This window comes from Piliocolobus tephrosceles, chromosome 1 (genome assembly GCF_002776525.5).
Source record: "Piliocolobus tephrosceles isolate RC106 chromosome 1, ASM277652v3, whole genome shotgun sequence".
In the NCBI taxonomy this organism is placed as follows: Eukaryota; Metazoa; Chordata; class Mammalia; order Primates; family Cercopithecidae; genus Piliocolobus; species Piliocolobus tephrosceles.
In genome coordinates, this window is record NC_045434.1 from 32,712,517 (window position 1) to 32,736,022 (window position 23,506).

Sequence of the window (23,506 nt, forward strand, 5' to 3'; positions counted from 1 at the left end):
ACAAAGAACTCAAACAAATATACAAGAAAAAAACAAACAACCCCATCCAAAAGTGGGGAAAGGATATGAACAGACATTTCTCAAAAGAAGACATTCATACAGCCAACAGACACATGAAAAAATGCTCATCATCACTCACCATCAGAGAAATGCAAATCAAAACCACAATGAGATACCATCTTACACCAGTTAGAATGGCAATCATTAAAAAATCAGGAAACAACAGGTGTTGGAGAGGATGTGGAGAAACAGGAACACTTTTACACTGTTGGTGGGATTGTAAACTAGTTCAACCATTATGGAAAACAGTATGGCGATTCCTCAAGGATCTAGAACTAGATGTACCATATGACCCAGCCATCCCACTACTGGGTATATACCCAAAGGATTATAAATTATTCTACTACAAAGACACATGCACACGTATGTTTATTGCAGCACTATTCACAATAGCAACGACTTGGAACCAACCCAAATGTCCATCAGTGACAGACTGGATTAAGAAAATGTGGCACATATACACCATGGAATTCTATGCAGCCATAAAAAAGGATGAGTTTGCGTCCTTTGTAGGGACATGGATGCAGCTGGAAACCATCATTCTTAGCAAACTATCACAAGAAGAGAAAACCAAACACCGCGTGTTCTCACTCATAGGTGGGAACTGAACAATGAGTTCACTTGGACTCGGGAAGGGGAACATCACACACTGGGGCCTATCATGGGGAGGGGGAATGGGGGAGGGATTGCACTGGGGAGTTATACCTGATATAAATGATGAATTGATGGGTGCTGACGAGTTGATGGGTGCAGCACACCAACATGGCACAGGTATACATATGTAACAAACCTGCATGTTATGCACATGTACCCCAGAACTTAAAGTATAATAAAAAAAAAAAAAAAAACTATTCTAAAATTCACATGGAACAAAAAAAGAGCTTGAATGGCCAATGCAGTTGTAAGCAAAATGAACATACTTGGAGGCATCACACCACCCAACTTCAATTTATACTATCAGGCTACAGTAACGAAAACAGCATGGCACTGGTAGGTACAAAAACAGACATAAGACCAATGTAATAGAATAGAGAACCCAGGCATAAAGCTGCAAACCTACACCATCTGATCTTTAACAAAATTAACAAAAATAAGCCATGGGGAAAGGACTCCCTATTCAATCAATGGTGCTTGGATAACTAGCTAGCCACATGCAGAAGAATAAAACTGGACCGCTACTTTTCATCATATACAATAACTCAAGATCAATTAAAACCTAAATCTAAGACCTCAAACTATAAAAATCTTAGAAGAAAAGCTAGGAAATATCCTTCCTGACATAGGCTTTGGCAAATAATTTATGGTTAAGTCTTCAAAAGCAATTGCAACAAAAACATAAATTGACAAGTGGGACCTAATTAAATTAAAGAGCTTCTACAAAGCAGAAGAAATTGCCAACAGACTAAACAGCCTATGGAATGGGTGAAAGTATTTGCAAACTATGCCTCTGATAAAAGCCTAATATTCAAAATCTACAAGAAACTTAAATCGACCTATGAAAAACAAAAAATCCAATAAAAAATGAGAAGACACAAACAGACACTTCTCAAAAGAACACACACAAGTTGTCAACAAGCATATGAAAAAAAGCTCAACATCACTAATCATCAGAGAAGTAAAAATCAAAACCAGGATGAGATACCATCTCATCACAGAACGGCAATTATTAAAAAGTCAAAAAACAATAGGTACTGGCAAGGCTGTGAAGAAAAGGGAATGCTTATATGCTGTTCCTATGAATGCAAACTAGATCAACCACTACAGAAAGCAGTTTGGAGTTTCGTCATATAACTTACAACAAAACTATCATTTGATCCAGCAATCCCATTAGTAGGTATATGCACAAAAGAAAGTAAGTTGTTCTACCATAAAGACACATGCACTAGTATGTTCACTGCAGTGTTATTCACAGTAACAAAGGCATGTAATCAATCTAGGTGGCCATCAATGGTGGACTGGATCAAGAAAATGTGGCACATGGAATACAATACAGCCTTAAAAAAGAATAAAACCATGTCCTTTGCAGCAACAAGAGTGAAGCTGGAGGCCACTATCCTAAGTGAATTAATGCAAGAACAGAAAACCAAATAATATATCTTTTCACTTGTAAGTGACAGCTAAACATTGAAGACACATGAATGTAAATATGGGAACAACAGTTACTGGGGAGCTACTAGGTGGGGAGGTGGGAGAAGGCAGGGGGCATGGGCTTATAAAACACTTGTTGTGTACCTATGCTCACTGCCTGGGTGACAGAAACGTTAGGACCCCAAGCCCCATTGTCATGCAATATACTCATGTAACAAACCTGCATGTGTACCGTGTGTACCATTTAATCTATAAAAAAAGTTGAAAACATTAAAAAACAATAAAAAAATAAAAGTGGTCAGGGAACATGGAAAAAAATAATAAAATACTTAAGCAAAAAGTAATCAAAATGAAGAGGATACATAAAACTTGTACAGAAAAATCTTAACCACTGCTGAATGTGGGTGATGGTTATGCGAAGACTTATTCCATTCTATTTTCCTGTATATTATAAACTTTCATTAAACATTTCAAATAGTGATAAAAATAATATAATGCAAGCTGGGTGCAGTAATAGTCAAAGCTACTTGGGAAGCTGAGGCAGGAGGACTGCATGAGCCCAGGAGTCTGAGGATAGCCTAGGCAGCATAATTAGACCCCGTCTCTTAAAAATAAAAAAATCAGTAATGGAAAGATCACTGGAAAATCCCAATATTTGGAAACTAGTAACAGCCTCAGTAATCATGGGTCAAAGAAAAAAATCAAAATGGAAATTAAAAGGTACTTTGATATATACTTCAAAACATGCTGTATGCAATAAACACATAAAATTTTATCTGTCAATTTTAAAAAACAAACTTTTTAAAAAATAAAAAGAAAGCTAAAATAGTACTTTGAACTATATTAAAATGGAAAAGTATCACATCAGTTTTTTTGTGATGTGGCTAATACAGTACTTACAGGGAAATGTATACCACAAAATAACTATATTAGAAAAGAAGGTATCAACTAAACGATCTCAATTTTTACCTTAAGAAATTAGCATATAAGAGCAAATTAAACCCTCAAAAAGTAGAAGAATGAAAATAATTAAGAGCAAAGATTAATGATCACAGAAAACAGACAAATAGAGCCTATCAATAAAACCAAGAGCTGGCTCTCTGGGAAGATCAACAAAACTGATAAACTTCTCAGCTAGACTCTTCAGGAAAAAGGTAAGAAACAAAATCCACTGTCAGGAATGAAAGAGGGAAAATCATCATACAATCCAAAGATATTAAGAGAATAATAAGGCAATATTATGAATAATTGTACACCAAAAAGTTTAACAGCCCTGACAAGATGGACAAATGTCTTAAAAGACACAAACTAATTATAATGCTAAACCAAGAAGAAATGGATAACCTGATTAAATCTCTTAAGAAAATTGAATTGGTAATTAAAATTCATTTCTGGAAGCTTCACTGGCAAATTCTACAAAATACTTAAGGAAGAAATAAAACCAATTCTATACAAACTTCCAGAAAATCCAGAGGTGGGATCACTTATGAGGAGAGCATACTGTCATCAAAACCAGACACAGATAGTACAAGAAAACAAGCTACAACCTTATGAGATGGATACTATCAATTATTCCATTTTAGAGATGAAGAAATTTGGCACATAGAAACTCAGGAACTTGCCTAAAATCACAGAACTAATAATTGGCAGGCTGCTTCAGAACCCACCCTTTTAAAAATAAAGCTATAAGTGTTTCTCAAACTCAATTAGATTCTAGACATTTTTACAAAAGAAAATAGTAATTTGCCCAATACTTACCTAGAGACTATACTGGAACCATTATAGAGATCACTAGCATATGACAATGTGGCTAAAGGTCGTACTGAATTATATCGAGTAAACTTGGACAAGCATTCCTGAAATTCATCCAACTGGCTTGCAGTTCGACTGTCATCTATATGAAAAAACAAAAACAACAACAAAAAGAAAATAGATGAATTGAACTGCAAAGTAAATCAAAGAGCTACATCCACAAATTAAAAGTTACATTCTAAATACAAAAAACAATATTTAGATTTTACTAAAGACTAGTTTGCACAAGTTAATTGGTTAATTTTTCAGCTTTAATAAAAAATGTCTTGGTTCTTTGAAAGACACTGTCTCTTTCCACTATGAATTCTCATTTTTTTTGGCAATAATTTCTTTAAAAAATAAAAATAATAATAATAAAAGAGCTACTATTTGAGAGTCATTAAAATAAAAATCCATCAATGGAGAATGTGAGGATGTTAAGAAGAGTACATATATTGGATGGGCGTTTGTTAGTTTGAAAGAACATGGTTACTGGCATACATATTTATGCCCATGTTTTGTTTAAAATCCAGTTTACAATAACATTTTAGATAAAATAGTTCATAAATAAGAAATATTTGCTCAAATAATACACTGAAATGTTTCAAATTCTATTACAGGAAGAGAGTAGAAAACTACAATGTTATGAACTATTAATTCTAAAAAACAAAGTTTGAAATTGCTCCCATTTACCTCAAAGAGTGCCTTCATCAAGAAAAAATAAATTTTCATTCAAATCTCTTGGTGAAATATGAAAAACAATAATTCTATCCAGTGGAAAAGTATACAAATACCTTGGGTAAAGTTCACTTCAGTAAACTATTTGAAGATAAATCATGTGGGATTTAAAACATAAAACCAGTTTACGAAGTACCTGAGAATACAACTAATCTATTCTCCAGCGTATTAATACAAGCAGACCTACACTAAAAGCATAAATTTAAAAACTCATTGCTTTTCAGCACTGTGTCATTTGAACTTATTCTTTCGTTTCTGAAGAATGATAAAAACAATGAGCACTTTAGCTTCCTAGACTGAAACTGAGACAAGTTTGTTATACCACTGTATTTTCATAGCTTCTTTATTCTAAGCTCATACACACACACACACACAAACTTTTCAAGGTAAACATTCATGATTTCCCTTCTTAAGTGCCATCTGAGGTAAGAGTAAGCATAATAAAAGATGCCAGAATTATTAAGTCAAAAGAGTTATACAGAAAATATAAAGCACAGTGAAGAACTTATGTTATCTGGAGATACTAGGTTATCTTGAAAACAACTGTTTGCATGACGAAATTTATGTAACAATTATTATAAAAAAAAAAAAAACAAGAAAACAAGGCCTGGTGCGGTGGCTCACACCTGTAATCCCAACACTTTGGGAGGCTGAGGCAGGCGGATTACCTGAGGTCGGGAGTTTGAGACCAGCCTGACCAACATGGAGAAGCCCTGTCTCTACTAAAAATACAAAATTAGCTGTGCATGGTGGTGCATGCCTGTAATCCCAGCTACTTGGGAGGCTAGGCAGGAGAACTGCTTGAACCCGGGAGGCAGAGGTTGTGGTGAGCCAAGATCACGCCACTGCATTCCAGCCTGGGCAACAAGAGCAAAACTCCGTTTCAAAAAAAAAAAAGAAAGAAAAAGAAAAAAGAAAAATAAATAACATTACTTGAGGAAACTGAGTGAGCTTTTGTCCCTGATATTTTACAAATTTTAAAGATTTAAACACTAAGCCAATTCATCAAAATACCTAAATTTAAAGGGTACAATTAGTTGTGCTTCCATTCTAAAGAGAGCAAAAGGAATTACCTAATACATAATGGTATTGAGATAAAACTCTCGCTCTACAAAAATTATTCTCAGGAAATTCCACATATTATAAATAAAACATGGGTTATTTGCAAAACTAAAAATCACAACCGTACTGCAGAGTGGTCTGGATATAATAGTTAATGATTATTTTTATATGGAAACCTATTACTGTGAGTTATTTAACATTCCACATACTGGAAAGATGGTTGGTTTTATTAATTTAAAACCTGTTTCAACGTTATCCTATTCATTCCCATTTTGATATCAATTCCTAAGTACATAAAACCAGCATTCAATATTGTGTATTCTGTTCTAGGTTAACAGTCCTGTTCTAGGCTAACTGGATTTCTGCCTATCATCTAAGCTCATTAATGGCTACTTTCAACAGAAACCATAAAGAAAACAATAAAACTAGTTATTTCAGTATCTGAAAGTACAGTAATTGGTTTTAACTTATGAGGTTACAAAAAGGTAGAATTTTGTTTGCGTGGTATTTTATCATCAACATCCAAACATATCTGCTGGTATATCACCTCTCCTATCCTAATTACAAATTGGTTTGTAAAAGTGTATTCAATGTCTCTTTTCTTTCTCCTAATGCTTTATAATTAACTTCCTCTTTCAATTACAACTGAAACACCAAAGTAATAGTTCTTTAATATTCATCTCTCATTTTGAAAGTTGGAAATAAAAGTTAGGGAATACCGATGGATTTAGATTCTCATTTGAAAATATACAAAGGACCATCAACCTCTTAGCTACACCGTTTCAGAGAAGTTAAAATTTCCCCTTTACAGTCAAAGGTACTAGGAGGAACTTAAAATCCAGCAATATAATTACACTAGCTAGCTAACATAAGATTCCTGAAAACTAGAGACATGTTTTAGGTACAATACAGCCATACCCACACAAATAAAAATCTATCTAATTTTCCTCATGGTTTTATTATTCTACTGTCTTGTAAAGCTACACTCCCAAAAATAAACTGACTTGTGATGACCTTTACTATTCCATACCATGCCTATGCTGTTAGTGACTTAAAGATTATTAATAATAGCCTACCCCAATCTCTTTCTCACCTCTTTTTTTAAAGGTCTGCCACTTGCCTATAGTTGTATTTCAACAGCATACCAACAAATAATGTATGAAAGGGTTAACATGAACTCTGCCAGTCAGAATTGGGCTACTTTCAACTTAACAACTTCCTATGGCAGTTTATATTTATAAATTATTACATAAGCACAATAAGTGGCTCAATTCACAGGCAATAAATGAAAGCTTTCCATGTATAAAAACTGTTTGTTAATTTCAAGAAACAAGCAAATCTTGGCTTCTCCCTTGGTCTTCAGAGGAAAAATGCTTTGTAAATCTAATATAATTTTTCCTGTACCACCAATCATGAGGCAAATTTGCAGGATCTAAGCAACATGTAGATTATAAATAATATAAACATATTTATTCAAGAGAAAACCAACACCCAGTTTTTAACAACCAATAAAATATCAGACTATTTTTTTTTCTCCCTTAGTGGGGTTTATTTTAAGCAGATGCCCCATTAATGACATGAATTAACTGAGCACCCAACAAGTACCAAGCATTGTATCTTATACATGTCACTTACAATCATTAAAAAACCCATTAGGGTTAATGTCTCTACTTCATAGATGAGCAAAGACACTGAGAAAGACTGAAGAACAGAGTTAAGAAAAAGAGGAAAAATTAAATTACTTTTTTACAGTAATAGAAATATCCTACACTATCACATCCACGTCTTTGCATATGTTATTTCCTCTACTTTGAACATGTTTCTAAGTATCTTTTTCAGTTAATTCATACTAGAATAGCACATATACAACTCATCTGAAATCCCTACACTGATCATTCCCTTACACCTCTCCATTTCCAACTCAGCCTGGATTTTTTTACTACCAGTTATATTAGTGAATATTAACTATTTTCATGATACTCCTGTAAATTTATTTAACACATAACATCATACAGAACTGCTTTATCTGTTGCTTTCCCTGACTCTATTTACAACACTCCTTAACAACAGAAACCAGTTCTTTCATCTTTTATTCTCAGCACAGAGGACAGTGCTTAGAACTTCATGTTTATTTAATGTTAAATAGGAGGCAACTGAATGAAACTTAATTTTGTTAGCTACATATTCATGGCTGACTTTCTTTTTAACTTTATCTAGCTTGCCAGATAAAGATTCAGAATTCACAAATATAGAAAACAATCGTCATTGGAAAATAACATTCTCTAAGATCACTAAGAACCTCCATGATGATCTGCTAGACTACGTCAGAAATACACACTTTTACTTTGCAATTAGGACCCTCCGTAAATTCAGCACAGAAACCCAGAAACAGATCTGAAATGCAGATTTCAGATAATTTGAGAAGGTCTAAATATATACCTGAGATACGAGACATCCTTGTAGAAAAGTAACACTGCTCCAAGTCTTCAAAATGAGCAGTAAGTCGTTTTCGTCTTGATGCTAACGTGCTGTTATACCAAGGCTGCTTCTTTGTCTAAAATAATAAGACACGTAACTTAGAATAAACAGTACTCTTCTTTTGCACAGAATACTCAAATGTTTGAGCATTTATTTATCTTCAGAAGTTCATCACAGTAAAATGATTACAAATGGTAAAAAACTATAATTCTGAGATATTTTCAAAATTGTCTTTTAACGTGAAAATAGATACCAAATTCATTCACAGAATGATTAAAACTAATAATGATTTTAAAAATAAGCTCTAAAGGACAGTTTTACAAGACTAAAATGAGAAACATCTTCAATTCTACAAATAAAATGAAGACAGAATTCATTATGCCATTCTAAATTTAGAATTTCGGGAATTTTAATATCCAGAAATTGTTAGAAAATAATAATCAAATAGAAAATGACTTACTTTTTCCAACGAAATAAGAGGACACAAACTAATGGAAGAACATTCCATGTTCATGGCTAGGAAGAATCAACACCGTAAAAATGGCCATTCTGCCCAAGGTAATTTTTAAATTCAATGCCATCCCTATCAAGCTACCAATGACTTTCTTCACAGAATTGGAAAAAACTACTTTAAAGTTCATATGGAACCAAAAAGGAGTCCACATTGCCAAGATAATTCTAAGCAAAAAGAACAAAGCTGGAGGCATCATACTACCTGACTTCAAACTATACTACAAGGCTGCAGTAACCAAAACAGCATGGTACTGGTACCAAAACAGAGATAGAGACCAATGGAACAGAACAGATGCCTCAGAAATAACAACACACAGCTACAACCATCTGATCTTTGACACACCTGACAAAAACAAGAAATGGGGAAAGGATTCCCTATTTAATAAATGGTGCTAGGAGAATTGGCTGGCCATATGTAGAAAGCTGAAACTGGATCCCTTCCTTACATCTTATACAAAAATTGATTCAAGGTGGATTAAAGAGTTAAATGTTAGACCTAAAACCATAAAAATCTTTGAAGAAAATCTAGGCAATACCATTCAGGAAATAGGCATGGAGAAGGACTTCATAACAAACATCAAAAGCAATGGCAACAAAAGCCAAAATTGATAAATGGGATCTAATTAAACTAAAGAGCTTCTGCACAGCGAAAGAAACTACCATCAGAGTGAACAGGCAACCTACAGAATGGGAGAAAATTTTTGCAATCTATCCATCTGACAAAGGGCTAATATCCAGAATCTACAAAGAACTTAAACAAATTTACAAGGAAAAATCAAATAACCCCATCAAAAACTGGCCAACCCCATCAAAAAGTGGGCAATATAAAAGTGATATAAACAGACACTTTTCAAAGAAGACATTTATGCAGCAAACAGACATATGAAAATATACTCATCATCACTGGTCATCAGACAAATGCAAATCAAAACCACAGTGAGATACCATCACCACCAGTTAGAATGGCAATCGTTAAAAAGTCGGGGAACAACAGGTGCTGGAGAGGATGTGGAGAAATTGGAACACTTTTACACTGTTGGTGGGACTGTAAACTAGTTGAACCATTGTGGAAGACAGTGTGGCGATTCCTCAAAGATCTAGAACTAGAAATACCATTTGACCTAGCCATCTCATTACTGGGTATATACGCAAAGGATTGTAAATCATGCTACTACAAAGACCCATGCACTTGTATGTTTATTGCAGCACTATTCACAATAGCAAAGACTTGGAACCAACCCAAATGTCCATCAATGATAGACTGGATTAAGACAATATGGCACGTATACACCATGGAATATTATGCAGCCATAAAAAAGGATGAGTTCATGTCCTTTGTAGCGAAATGGATGAAGCTGGAAACCATCATTCGCAGCAAACTATCGCAAGGACAGAAAACCAAACACCACATGTTCTCACTCATAGGTGGGAACTGAACAATGAGAACACTTGGACACAGGGCAGGGAACATCACACACCAGGGCCTGTTGTGGGGTGAGGAAGGGGGGAGGGGTAGCATTAGCGATACCTAATGTAAATGATGAGTTAATGGGTGCAGCAAACCAATATGGCACATATATACATATGTGACAAACCTGCATGTTGTGCACATTACCCTAGAACTTAAAGTATAACAATAATAATAATAAAAAGAATGAACTGCTGATACATACAAAAGAGAATGAATCTCAAAAACACTGAATAACAGTCATACACAAAAGGTAATGTTATTACATATCTTAGTCATATAAAGATTAAAAACAAGTGAGTTATGAGTTTCTAGAAGTCAGTATATATTTGCCCCTGAAGAACTGGGATTGAATTTGAAAGTAGTATAAGGCAAGATGAATGTTCCATATGTTCATCTAGGCGTTGTGCAATCACATATGTGTGTCTGTCAAATCTCATTCAAGCAGAAACGAAAGATTTGTGCTTTTCTTTATATGTATTTTACCTCCATTTCAAAGAAGGCAAAATAAAAAATTATTTTATTATTATTACTCTCAAAAAAAAAGGGAAAATGAGTTACTTTTTCATTATCCCTACACTGTAGCCTTACAACCTGGAATTATTGGAATAGTTCTTAACTATAAGAAATAGCTACTTGGCTGGGCGCAGTGGCTCACACCTGTAATCCCAGCACTTTGGGAGGCCGCGTCGGGAGCATCACTGGAGGTCGGTAGTTCAAGACCAGCCCGACCAACGTGGAGAAACCCCATCCCCACTAAAAATACAAAATTAGCTGGGCATGGTGGTGCATGCCTGTAATCCCAGCTACCTGGGAGGCTGAGGCTGGAGAATCACCTGAACCAGGGAGGCGGAGGTTGCGGTGAGCCGAGGTCACGCCACTGCACTCCAGCCTGGGCAACAAGAGCAAAACTCCGTCTCCAAAAAAAAAAAAATCTATTTAATATTGATTATCAGATTGAGAGGCAATAATATACACATGCCAAAGAGTTTGATATATTCATCAGAAGAACAAAATAACAAAACCAGATCCAAAGGCAATAAACTTGAAAAATGTTAGCATATAAATCCTATAAAAAACAAAGGTTTTTGGTCCTAAATATATGTTATTTACTTGCTGGCACAACTTCACCAATAACTATACTACAATGCCAAATGCATAAAGTAAAAAGTACTAAGGTACTGTAGTGTATACTACAGTGTATCCCCGCTTTGATAAAACTAGATGGGAGGAGGTAAGAATCATATTTTAAAGCACTGCCTCAATCTAAGAACTAAACTCTGAGTTTTTTTCTTTCTTGCCCAAATTCCTATTTAAGAAGACTGCGGAGTCATGCCCTACGAACGATAACATCTCATCAGATGGGTTTTATTTAACCCTATATAATCTCTCTTAGTTTTCAACCTGACTCTGAATAATGTCACATGACAGATAAAGAAGGAAATCAATATACTTTATCCCCAAATATGTTTTTTGCTATATTTTGAAATGACCCTGCAAAGCAGTCTTTTGTGGAGAAAATTTTGCATCTGTATTAACATAACTACACCCTTCCCCTTCCAGACCCTCCCAATCCTGAAGAGATTAACTGAGAGTCCAGCCTAATTAGGAAACATCTGCCATCTACTGCCTCTAAAGGTGGCCACCTATGAGACTTCATCTACATAAAAATTTTGGTCTTCAGAACCCCTTATCTTAACCCAGACTCTCCTTTCTATTAATTTCAGGTCTTCAGATAGTAACTTAACTCTTTGAACCAAGAGCCAATCAAAAAATCTTTGAATCCATGTGTGACCTGTAAGCCAATCCCTGTTCCCACCCCGTGTCCCTGCCTGCTGTCCCGCCTTTCCAGATCGAATCAATGTAAACTTCATAAGTAATGATAGGTGTCTTATGTATCCTTAAAATGTATACCAACCACCTTGGGCACATGTTCTCAGGACCTCTTGAGACTGTGCCTCGGGCCAGGGTCACTTATTTTGGCTTTTTTTTGGGGCTCCAAATAAACCTCTTTTAAAAAAAGTTTATTTGACTCTATATAAACTTCTTCAAATATTTTATAGCTTTTGACTCTCTTTGTCAATAACTCACAAGAAAGTAAGATAATTTTCAAAGACTTAACAGACAAACAGGAAGGTGAACTCAGAGATGTAATGATAAACAAAATGTAACAGCAGCAGCACAGGCAGGGGCAAGAGGAGGACAATATCTAAACAAAAACAAGTAACTGAATTGGGATTTGGAGAATTAAGCCCAGGGACCACAAGTAGAGAAACTGAAAACAGAGTTTACAAACTAGAAGAGAAATCTGAAAGAACTGCCCAGAATGTAGGATAAAAGCCGGGAAGACAAAAAATTTGAAAAACAATATAAGAGGCATAAAAGAATAATAGCTTGAAATATGCCCAGAGACCCAGAAGATCAAGAAACTAAAAGAAATATTGGAAGAGTTGATGGCTGAGATTTTTCCAGAACTGAAAACAGACAAGAATACATAGAGAAATTATTCTGATCAAGTGAGATAATTAAAAAGAAACCCACAATTAGACACACTAAGGTGAAACTGTGTTTTTGGCTATACAGCAAAAAGATCTTAAAATCAGAAGAAAGATCATTCATTTAGGAACAACAATTAAAAAGGCAAAATGCTTTTCAAGAGCAGTAGAAAGCTAGAACAAAAAGGACATCAATAATCTTAAAAAAGTTGAGGCAAAATAATTCCAACCTAAAATTCAGAACCCCAAAAGGCTATCTCACAACATTATAAACAAAAACGAAGTTTATTACCAGTGAGGCATCTCTAAAAGAATTTCTGCCTGTAATCCCAGCTATGCGGGAGGCTGAGGCAGGGGAATTGCTTGAACTCAGGAGGCCGAGGTTGCAGCGAGCCGAGATCGCGCCACTGTGCCACTGTACTCAAGCCTGGGCGACACAGCGAGACTCCATTTCAAAAAAAAAAAACCAAAACTCTGAAATTGTATACTTGAATAATACAATGACATAAACTGGAAGATCTGAGACACAAAATGAAAAAGACAGCAAGGAAACTAGCAAATAAATGATTATAAATATTACTGTTAATTATCATATTTAGTTTATGGGGCTTAAGAGTTAAGAGAAAAACTATCCAACTAACAACATGTAACTCAGAAGAAAGTGACAAAAGTTGCATTCTGGAGCTCTTATACTGTTCAGGAAGGTAATTAAGATACTCTGCCTAGATGATGAGTGTGAATAAATTTCAAGGACAACTACTGAAAGCACAGTGACAGAATAGGTAACAAACCAGAAGAGGGATGGTGAGAGGCGGTAAAACCGTAAGAAAAAAATCAAAAACTGAGAAAAACAGCAAGTATAAAAAGTAAAAAAGAATGAAATTATATCAGTATTAGCAATAAATAAATGGAAACAATCACTAACAGAAATAGTGACAGAATAGATAATTTAAAATAAAGGTATGCTATCTGCTAAAGAAATACTTAAAACAGAGACAAACTAAAAAATTGGGATAACATGAAAGAGTACTAACTAAAAGAGAAAAAACAGATTCAAGATGAAAAACATTAATAAGGATGAAAATAGCCACTGTATATGAGAAAAAGTTCAATTTAACAATTATATGCCTGTCTGTATGTAATAATAGAGCATTAACCTTTTTCAGGCACAAATTGCCAGAGAAATAGACAAACCTATTAACACAATGGGAGATGAATCTTCAAGTCAACTGAGTTATGCAACTAGTGTTATGCAAATAACACTAGTTTATATATGGCCAAATATGAAATTTGATATAGTGAACATATAGAAAACACTATACCTAATTAAAAAATAGGCACTCTTCTTAAGCATGCGTGAAACATTTACAAAAACTGATCATGTACTATGTTACTGGATAGTATGTTTACAATCTTGAGAAAGGGCAGAATTTCTTAAATGAATCACAAAAAGTATTAATTATAAAAATTATAAATTTCATGACATAGAAATTAAGAACTTCTGTTCACCAAAATCCATCATTAAAAAGATGAGACAAGAAGATACAAAATATAAGAAGATATTTGCAAAATCCAAAAACAAATGATTAGTATCCAGAATACATCTATTTCTCTAAGACCAACACAAAAAAATGGGAAAAGACTTGAAACGCCATTTCACAAAAGACAAAATATAGACGCCAATAAATATAAGAAAAGGTGCTGTTTTATAGTGACAGGAAAATAAAAATTAAAGTCACAACTATGTTCTATTTATTACCACTAAGGTGAAAATCATTTTGAAGTCCAACAATACTAATTATCAGCAAGAATGCTGAGAACCTGGAACTCATATACTCATGTAGTGGGAGCTTTAAATTGATAAAAGCATGCTGGAAAACAATTTGTTATTAACCCAAAGTACAAATTTTGCATACCCAATGCCCTTCAGTTCCTCTCTTAGGTACGTATCTAGGGAAACTCTTGTACCTTTGCATCTGGAGACATGTACAAAGATGCCCTTAATAGCAAGAACAACAAAAACACTAGAAATACATATAATGTATACAGATTGAATTGAAAAATAATAATATATTAACACAATGGAATATTATACATCAGTGACAATCAACTACAGCCACAGGCATCAGCAATTAATCTCTGAAAAAACAAATCTCAGAAACCTACATACTAAAATATTTTTATAAAGTTCAAATATAGCCAAAACAAATAATATAGGGGTGTGTATACATGTGGTAAAACCTTTTAAAAAGTCAACATATTGATAAACATAAATATCAGAAAAATAATTATATTTGGATAGGAAGCAGGTGATAAAATTGGTTAGGAACACATGAGTAACCTGTATACTACTTTTAATGTTCTAATATTAAATAACACAAAAGCTGGTTCCATGAAAGTTTTACTATATTTCTAATTTACATATTAATGAAATATATTCCTTTGTAGGTACCAACATATTTTTTATAAATACTAAGATTGTAATTCTAGATTTTAGCCTATAGATCTCTTAAAAAGTGATCTGACTGGGCGCAGTGGCTCATGCCTGTAATCCCAGCAGTTTCAGAGGCCGAGGTGGGCAGATCACGAGGTCAAGAGACTGAGACTATCCTGGCCAACATCGTGAAACCTTGTCTCAAAATACAAAAATTAGCGGCCAGGCGTGGTAGCTCATGCCTATAATCCCAGCACTTTGGGAGGCTAAGAAGGGTGGATCATGAGGTCAGGCGATCGAGACCATCCTGGCTAACACGGTGAAACTCTGTCTCTACTAAGAACTCAAAAAAACTTAGCTGGGCATAGTGGTGGGTGCCCACAGTCCCAGCTACTTGGGAGGCTGAGGCAGGAGAATGCCATGAACATGGGAGGCGGAACTTGCAGTGAACAGAGATCACGCCACTGCACTCCAGCCTGGGTGACAGAGTGAGAGACTCCGTCTCAAAAAACAACAAAAAAAATTAGCTGGGCATGGGGGTGCACACCTGTCATCCCAGCTACTCGGGAGGCTGAGGCAGGAGAATCACTTGAACCCAGGAGGCAGAGGTTGAGGTTGCAGTGAGCCGAGATTGCACCACTGCACTCCAGTATGGTGACAGAGCGAGACTCTGTCTCAAAAAAGAAGGGGAAAAAAAGTGATCTGTTTAATGGAAAAACATATAAGACTTCAAAGTCTGAAAGATGAGAATAATTAACAATAATCAGAAACGGCATATAAAACAGAAAAGAAGTAGTCAGCAACACTTTTATTTTATTTTACTTATTTATTTGGCTTCCAGTTTTTATAGTAAACTCACTGTCTCAATTATTTTCCAATATTTATTCTTGACATTTCTTAAATTTATTCAAAACCCTAGAGCAAATCCTTTATTTGAAAACTCTACAAGCAACTAGGTTGCCTCAAAATTGTTGGTAAATATGCAACACTTGGGTCTTTGTCATATGCCAGTTTAATTATTAAATTACAAATAATATTAATATAAAAAATAGAAATGTGCTATGTATGCAGAGATAAATGTTTTGAAAATATATACTGGATGCAGATAGTCTACAAGGCTAATCCTCAAATAAAACAATCTCAAGATAAGCTCTTTTACCTAGAGGTAGATATAAATACGACACAAATCAAACAGAAATATTCATCGACCATGTTAATTTTACCTACCTTGGCTCTAAAGAAAAACGATCACATCTACCTAACTCAAAGATAATTAAATTCACCACAGCAAAAACAGAAGCCTATCTTATTTGGTCATTGGAAAAAGTTAAAAAAAAAAAAAGTCCTCAAATAAATGCTAGATAGTTAATAGGCATACTATGAAGATAAAAGAGCAAATTAGATGATTATACAAAAAAAAAAAAATTATGGTCAGCCTGTAAATTATGAAAAATCTGTACAAATATAACAACTTTAATTCCCAATAAATGCAATTAACATGAAAACAGAAAAGCAGCAATCAAAACTGAATATTCTATTTCATACACTTAATATAAAATAGTGAAGTACAAAAGCACAAAAGTACTTCAAAAGACTAATTAAATCAATGCTTGTCTAATCAAAGAAGTAACTTACCATGGCAAAGTTCTCTGTCAATTCCACTAAGAGAAGACTCCTAATTTAAATGAAACTAAAAGTGTCTGTATGGTTGACTGAAACCTGAAATTTTTCCAATCTATAAATACTTTTTTCTCAAACTAATTTCATAAATTAACACTGCATGGAAAACTATCATTATCTGCACAATAAGTAAACTTTGTAAGTTCAAGGACTACATACAAAATAATAAATTATTAAACCCATACATATATTTTCATACAAGCAGATTTGATGACTAGCTTTAAAGCAAAAAATTACAGAATTCAGAAGAGTGGTTATCATAGTGTGATCCCCAAAATGTGGCTGAGGACCACTGGGGGCTCTCTAAGATCTTTTCAGGAATCTGGGAGGACAAAGCTGTTCTTAAAAATGTAAGATGCTATTTGCAGCCTGGTGTGGTGGTTCACACCTGTAATCCCAGCTCTTTGGGAGGCCAAGGCAGGCAGATCGCTTGAATCCAGGAGATCCAGACCAGCCTGTGCAGCAAGGCAAAACCCTGTCTCTATACAAAACACACAAAAAATTAGCTGGACATGGTGGTGCACACCTGCACTCCCAGCTATTGGGGAGGGTGAGGTAAGAGGATGGCTTGAGCCCAGGGGGTGGCTGCAGTGAGCTGAGATCCTACCACAGCACTCCAGCCAGGGTGAGAGAGCTAGACCCTGTCTCACAAAAAAAAGTCTTTGCAATTTTCATTGTGCTTATGTTTGTACTTGTGATACAAAAGCAAAGGTCAGTATAAGACTGCTGGTCTCTTAGCACAAATAAAGGCAATGGCACCAAATCCGGCTGGTAGATACTGTTCTTCACTACTATTCATAATTTTTTAAAAAAACATATAAAAATCTAAGGATCATTTCACTTAAGGATGCCCTTAACAAGGCCACACAAATTAACTGCATTATATCCAGGCCTTTGCATGTATACCTTTTTACTATTCTGAGTCAAAATGGGAAGTATGCACTGTGCTTTACCTGCTAGCAGGACTCTCTCACTTTGCTGAGCGTTTTTTGGTTTTTTTTTTCCATTTTGCCCAATAAATTCCACTTTCCTCACCCTTCTAGGTGTCCACAAGCCTAATCTTTCCTAGTTGTGTGACAAGAGCCTGGTTTTAGCTGAACTAAGGAGAAAGTTCTGCAACATTTTTGCTGCCCAACGTGGGGCCAAAGGAAGAGTGAGTAAAATGTGAACCTAAAACCTCTCATTTTCGCTTTTGAGCCTTGTGGTCCTATGGCATGCCTCTTCCTTTTTTTCAGGACAGTAAGGGCCCCTGTCTTTTCTTTTACAATACTGAAGGTGGTCCACACCCACTTCAATGGCCACAGACTTGGGCTCAGAATGGTTAGGTGAATGGCAGCTCCCTGCTCCCCTTACCTCCTCTGGTTTGGGTGTGTGGCCATGTCTGCCACATGAGTGTGCAGTGTCCAACGGCCATACAGGGCGGGAATAAGGCACAGCCACTGCCCAGGTCTCAAGGTGGCCTCGGGGGCCTAGGCCCTGTGTGGCTGACTGGCCAGACTACCATTGGTCTGAGACAGGGGGAAAGGAACCCATTTGTATAAGACTAAGAGGTTCTTCCCCCAGGGTTACCCTTACATTATGAACTTTTTTTTTTTTCTTTTGTCTACCTATTAGCAGTTAACTTTTATGTGAGAGGATTTTTTTTTTCTTTTTAGAAAATGTTTTACTAGGCCAAGACCCCAACTATCACTGTTTATATTCTCTGTAAAGTTTTAACTATGAAAAAGGATTTAGGATGTTGGTCTTAAGCTGTAGCCAATCTGGTCTGCTTTAAATGACTTTCTGTATGGTAAGTAGCAAACTCTGCTGCAGGCCTCCATCTTGTTTTACTCCCTTGGGAGCCAGATCTATAACCACAAGGCAATGTTTTGCTCTGCCTCTGCCATTTTACATTTGTGGCCTGGTGTTCAATCCTGGCTTAGGGAATGAGTCCTTTCTGGTTTGGAATCTGTGCAACCTTTGCTATTTGTTGATTCTCTTCCCTTCCACGAACCGCCCTGGATTTTACTTTGAGCCCTTAGTAAAGTTTGAAAGTCAGAAATATTGGCCACTTGGGATGGCTAAAGTCAGGTAATAGTGAATTTAAAAGAATTTTCTTAAACAACACTCAGCTTAATTAAAAGTAGATATCCAAGTCGTAGGCATATATATAAGGTCTTTATGTTTTTCTTTTCTTGGACCTTGTTTTGTTGAAAAAAAGTCTTTTTCTCAGCCAACTGAATTATTTTTCTCCATTTTTCCTTGCCACTCTCAATGCACACATGAGAAGGAACAGATCTCTTTCTTCCTCATGGAACACCAGTAATTAAAAGCAAACAGATCTCTCTCAAAATCTGTTTCTGCCTCATTTATGCCTGTTTGTTAGCCCTTAGAAACTGAATGTTTTCCTAGCCCTGTCTCTTAAAGGTTCCACCCAGGGGCCTATAATCCAATTAGGAGATTGGCAAATGAAAGATCTTATGACAATTGGGTTTTCTTCTATCTGTGTACTTATTTATGTGTTGTGTATGTGATGGCTGTAAAAAAAAAAAGCTCTAATAGGCTGGGTGCAGTGGCTCAAGTCTGTAATCCTAGCACTTTGGGAAGCTGAGGCGGATGAATCACCTGAGGTCAGGAGTTTGAGACCCACCTGGCCAGCATGGTGAAACCCCATCTCTACTAAAAATACAAAAAGTAGCCAGATAGGGTGGCACATGCCTGTAATCCCGGCTACAAGGGAGGCTGAGGTGGGAGAATCGCATGAACCCGGGATGCAGAGGTTACAGTGAGCCGAGACCGTGCCGCTGCACTCCAGCCTGGAAAACAGAGTGAAACTCCACCTCAAAAAAAAAAAAAAAAAAAAAAAAAAAAAAAGCTCTAATTAATTGGCCTAAAGTAAGATAAACGCTTTGATCAAATATTTTTTAAAAGGAAAATAAAAGCTGTCGTACCTTTCAGTTCATGTGACTTTAATCTTTGAGAAATAAAAACAGCCTTCAAGATTATTGGTAAAAGCAGATGTCATTAAAATGTAAATAGGTAAACTAAATTATATAGGTCAGATATTAGGTTTGCTAAATGCTTTAAGGTTATAACCTGCTTTTTTTGGTTTATGAGAACCATTTAACTTGACGGCTTCACATTTGGTAAAACCTGGCGACATATGGAACTAACTATGCCCTTAATTATCCTGGAAGAAGTCAAACCTTGGCTGCACCAAGCAATTAATTAAAACAACTTACCAGGTTTTACATTAAAATTAAAATTGCTAAGAGTTACCATTATAATATGTAATTGAAACTACTGGAAATAGATTTACACGTGAGGTGTGTTATGATGTGTTTTTAATAAAACATTATAAGAAGGCGTGGAAATCTAAAATTTTGCCTAGGGTCTAAGGATTGTTTTGAATTAGATAAGATAAAGCTAAAAGTTCAAACAAGTGATGGAGGGATTGTAAAAATTAATCTTCCAAAATAAATTCTGTGTTAACATACTAACTTCAAAAAGGCATATGGTTTTTCTGTAAACTAAGCATTAAAATAAAAGCAGAAAAGCATACTCTTAAGGAACTAATCTGCTCTTCAGGAAAATTTGTAAAGGGTTATAAAAGGTTTTTGTTTTTCAGATTTCTGAGTCATCATTTTGGCAAAATAAATAACTTATCTGGAATAATCTGCAATTCTATTTCATAACATCAAGAGTTTTAAACCTCTAACATATTTAACAGGCTTCCCAAAATCAAACTTCAGTTTTGAAATTGTCTTTCCTGACACCCAGCTTTTAGATGCTGCAGTGAGTCCCTGGAGTATCCAAAAGAGAGGTAAACAGAACATGTTTACTTACATGAGATTGCCAAAATGGTGTTCAATCTTCTTTAGGTTTTATTTTGGTGACTACTACTAATATATGTTTCAAAATTGTATGGGATTCCAAAAATTCTAATGTCTAAAGTATATGCTATCTGTCGTAATTAAGGTTGTCATGTTAAGCTACTGTAAACCACAGAGATAATCGAACTACTTTGTCAATTGTGTTTCTAACCGTAACTACCCTGGATATTTTGTTTTTCACAGATAATTGCTGTCTTGTTTTGATCCTTTTTAAAAAAAATGGCTTATAACAAGCTATATGACTCTAACAGGCACTCTCAAATACAGATTTCTAATAACGTTGGAGATGGTAACACTACAATACAGGAAAAACATGCAGGACTCATGAAGAGCTAAAATATTCATGAATATCAAGTAAAATAAGAGTTAACTAAATGAACTGAACTCATAGAAAACTGAGGCAATCTTTTTAACTTTCATTTGCAATATTGCTGATCCTTGTTTTGTTTTTTCAGAGCCAAGGAAACTTACTCTGAACTATTTACAGCCTCTAATAATTGAGTATGGTACATTCCTGTGAACAAAATTTGAAGCATATTTGTCTCTCCCTGCCCCCGCCTGGCTTCTCCAGAATTTGGAAACTAGTTGTAAGTGTTCTTAACTTATGGCAATATAGTTGTTTACATCAGTGAAATAAGAATCTATTTTCTTTTGCAACAGGATGCAACTGGAGAAATGCTGTTTTACCAAGGCTTAACTTGAAGGGTATGCTTCCCTTTAAGGAGTCAAACTTGACTTGCAGAGCCAATAAAAGCCGCTTGGGAAAACTGGCCTCATAGCCTTGTCTACACAGCCACTACAGGGTTCCTGATCTGTGATAAGTAAAGAATGTCACCTTCTGACAGGCCCAGGAGCTCCAACTTTATTTTGAGACATTAAGAGGGCTGGATCACCCAATTCACAGGTATTTGAGGATACAAACTGATGGCTGGGCTCGGCTTTAAAAGGTCTTATCAGGATTTCTTGTGGAACAGAGTTCCATCCAAGCCAATCTAAAAGGCCGATGTAAAAATAATTAAGCTCGCTGCACTTTACACAAATAATCAGGCCAAGTAGAAAACTAAAGTCTATTTTGTGAACAACTCAATTCTACCAAGATTTGTTTTTTAACAAAAATAAGGACTAGCTGGGTGTGGTGGCTCATGCCTGTAAACCCAGCACTTAGGGAGGCTGAGGCAGGTGGATCACCTGAGGTCAGGAGTTTGAGACTAGACTGGCCAACATGATGAAACCCCATCTTTACTAAAAATACAAAAATTACCCAGGTGCAGAGGCAGGCACCTGCAATCCCAGCTACTTGGGAAGCTAAGGCAGGAGAATCGCTTGTACCCAGGAGGCGGAGGTTGCAGTGAGCCAAGATAGCGCCATTGTACTCCAGCCTGGGGACAAGAGTGAGACTTTGTCTCAAAAAAAGAAGGGGACTGGAGAGAGATAAATTATGTTTCAAGACTTATCATACATTTGTCATTAAATTCTAAACTCCTTAGTTATTTTTAAGTTTTTGCCTACATTTTAGACTAACCCTGCTTGTTCTGGTGAACCAACCAGTAGTTTCCTGCTACAGCTCAAAAAAAAAAAAAAAAAAAAAAAACCGAAAGGGATGGGTAATATAGAAATCTGGATCAATATTCTAGTTCTGAGCAACTATTCTGCTGCGTGATGGGAATAAATAGGATGCCCAACACTTGGAGGTTTCCTTTTTAGGAAACTAAGAACAAGGGAGCTAACCAAAGACAAGAACTATGTACCCAAATCTTAGCAGGCATAACTATAGCTATCAGTTATCTGGGGTGTCATAAGACATCCTTTTATCCCTTGTTGGAGGAGGACTCAATTCCACAGCTTCACCTTAGCATTCAGCTTAAGAAAAGGAATCCATGCAACACTCCCCGCCCTCCAAGACACATTTTTGTCTCAAACTCAATTCCAAGCTTTAGGTCAAAGCCGTAGGAAAGAAAACTGGATCTGATGGATCCAGAGGCAGATGATAACAGAATTTAAAAAGGAACAGCATAGGTGAGCATGACTAATTTCTTACTGATTAAACCAAGATTCCCATTGCATAAAGGTGATGCTACTATCCATGGCATAAATAAGGTCCAGGGAATTCAAAGACTACTGACAGCAGGGAAGATATGGTGTACATGGGTAAGAGTGAATACTCCCACCCCGTAGCATGCCCCTCCCCCCATTAACATCAGTGAAAGCCACTTTGACACCCATGGGTGGCACCCTGTTGTGGTCGCTGGGACTTGGGATCCAAGGACAGAGGAAAGAAAGAGGAACATCTCACTCTCCCTACCTCAAAATACCCCAGGTATTTGCTAGGAAGAAAAAGGAACCTGGGGCACCTCACTCCTCTCTTTCTAGATGAGTAGCCATTCATCTTCAGTCTGTAACCCTTTTGAGTCCATCCTGAACCTCTGGGACTCCTTAGAAAAAAAAAAAAACAAGCCTTCTTTTTCTTTTCTCCTCCTCTGTCCTCTCTTGACTGATAAGTAATTGTGTGTTTGTACTATGGGACACTCCCCTTGGATGCATCCTCCAAACAGGGAAAAGTTAATTTCCCAAACCTTAAACTGGTTGGCTTAGGATTGGGCTCAGGGGAAGGGAACCCAGAAGCCCAACACGCCAGCAAAAGGGTAAAAGTTTGTTTTACTAGTCAGGCTTCTGTCCCCATCTCCCTGCACTAACTAGTAAAAGATCTCCAGATTTTTGAGCTGTCCTCACCCTCTCCCCCCTTACTTTGTTTTTATACATGTTTTCTAATAACCCAGTTTGTCTCTTCTTGCCTTTAGGCCCCAAATGGTCACGCAACCGGAGCCTT

At 36.0% G+C, this 23,506-nt stretch overlaps 1 protein-coding gene across 7 annotated transcripts in view; it reads right to left on the minus strand.

Annotated features, from left to right (window-relative positions):
- The window catches only part of COP1 (COP1 E3 ubiquitin ligase), a 264,958-nt gene that overhangs the window by 132,953 nt on the left and 108,499 nt on the right, over positions 1–23,506 (minus strand). For all 7 annotated transcript variants that reach the window (XM_023207226.1, XM_023207224.3, XM_023207222.1 and 4 more), the window contains 2 exons: positions 8,179–8,293; positions 3,907–4,042 (listed from right to left, as the gene is read on the minus strand). In XM_023207226.1, the coding sequence (XP_023062994.1) occupies positions 3,907–4,042; positions 8,179–8,293 (251 nt within the window). The remainder of the gene's footprint in view (positions 1–3,906; positions 4,043–8,178; positions 8,294–23,506) is intronic.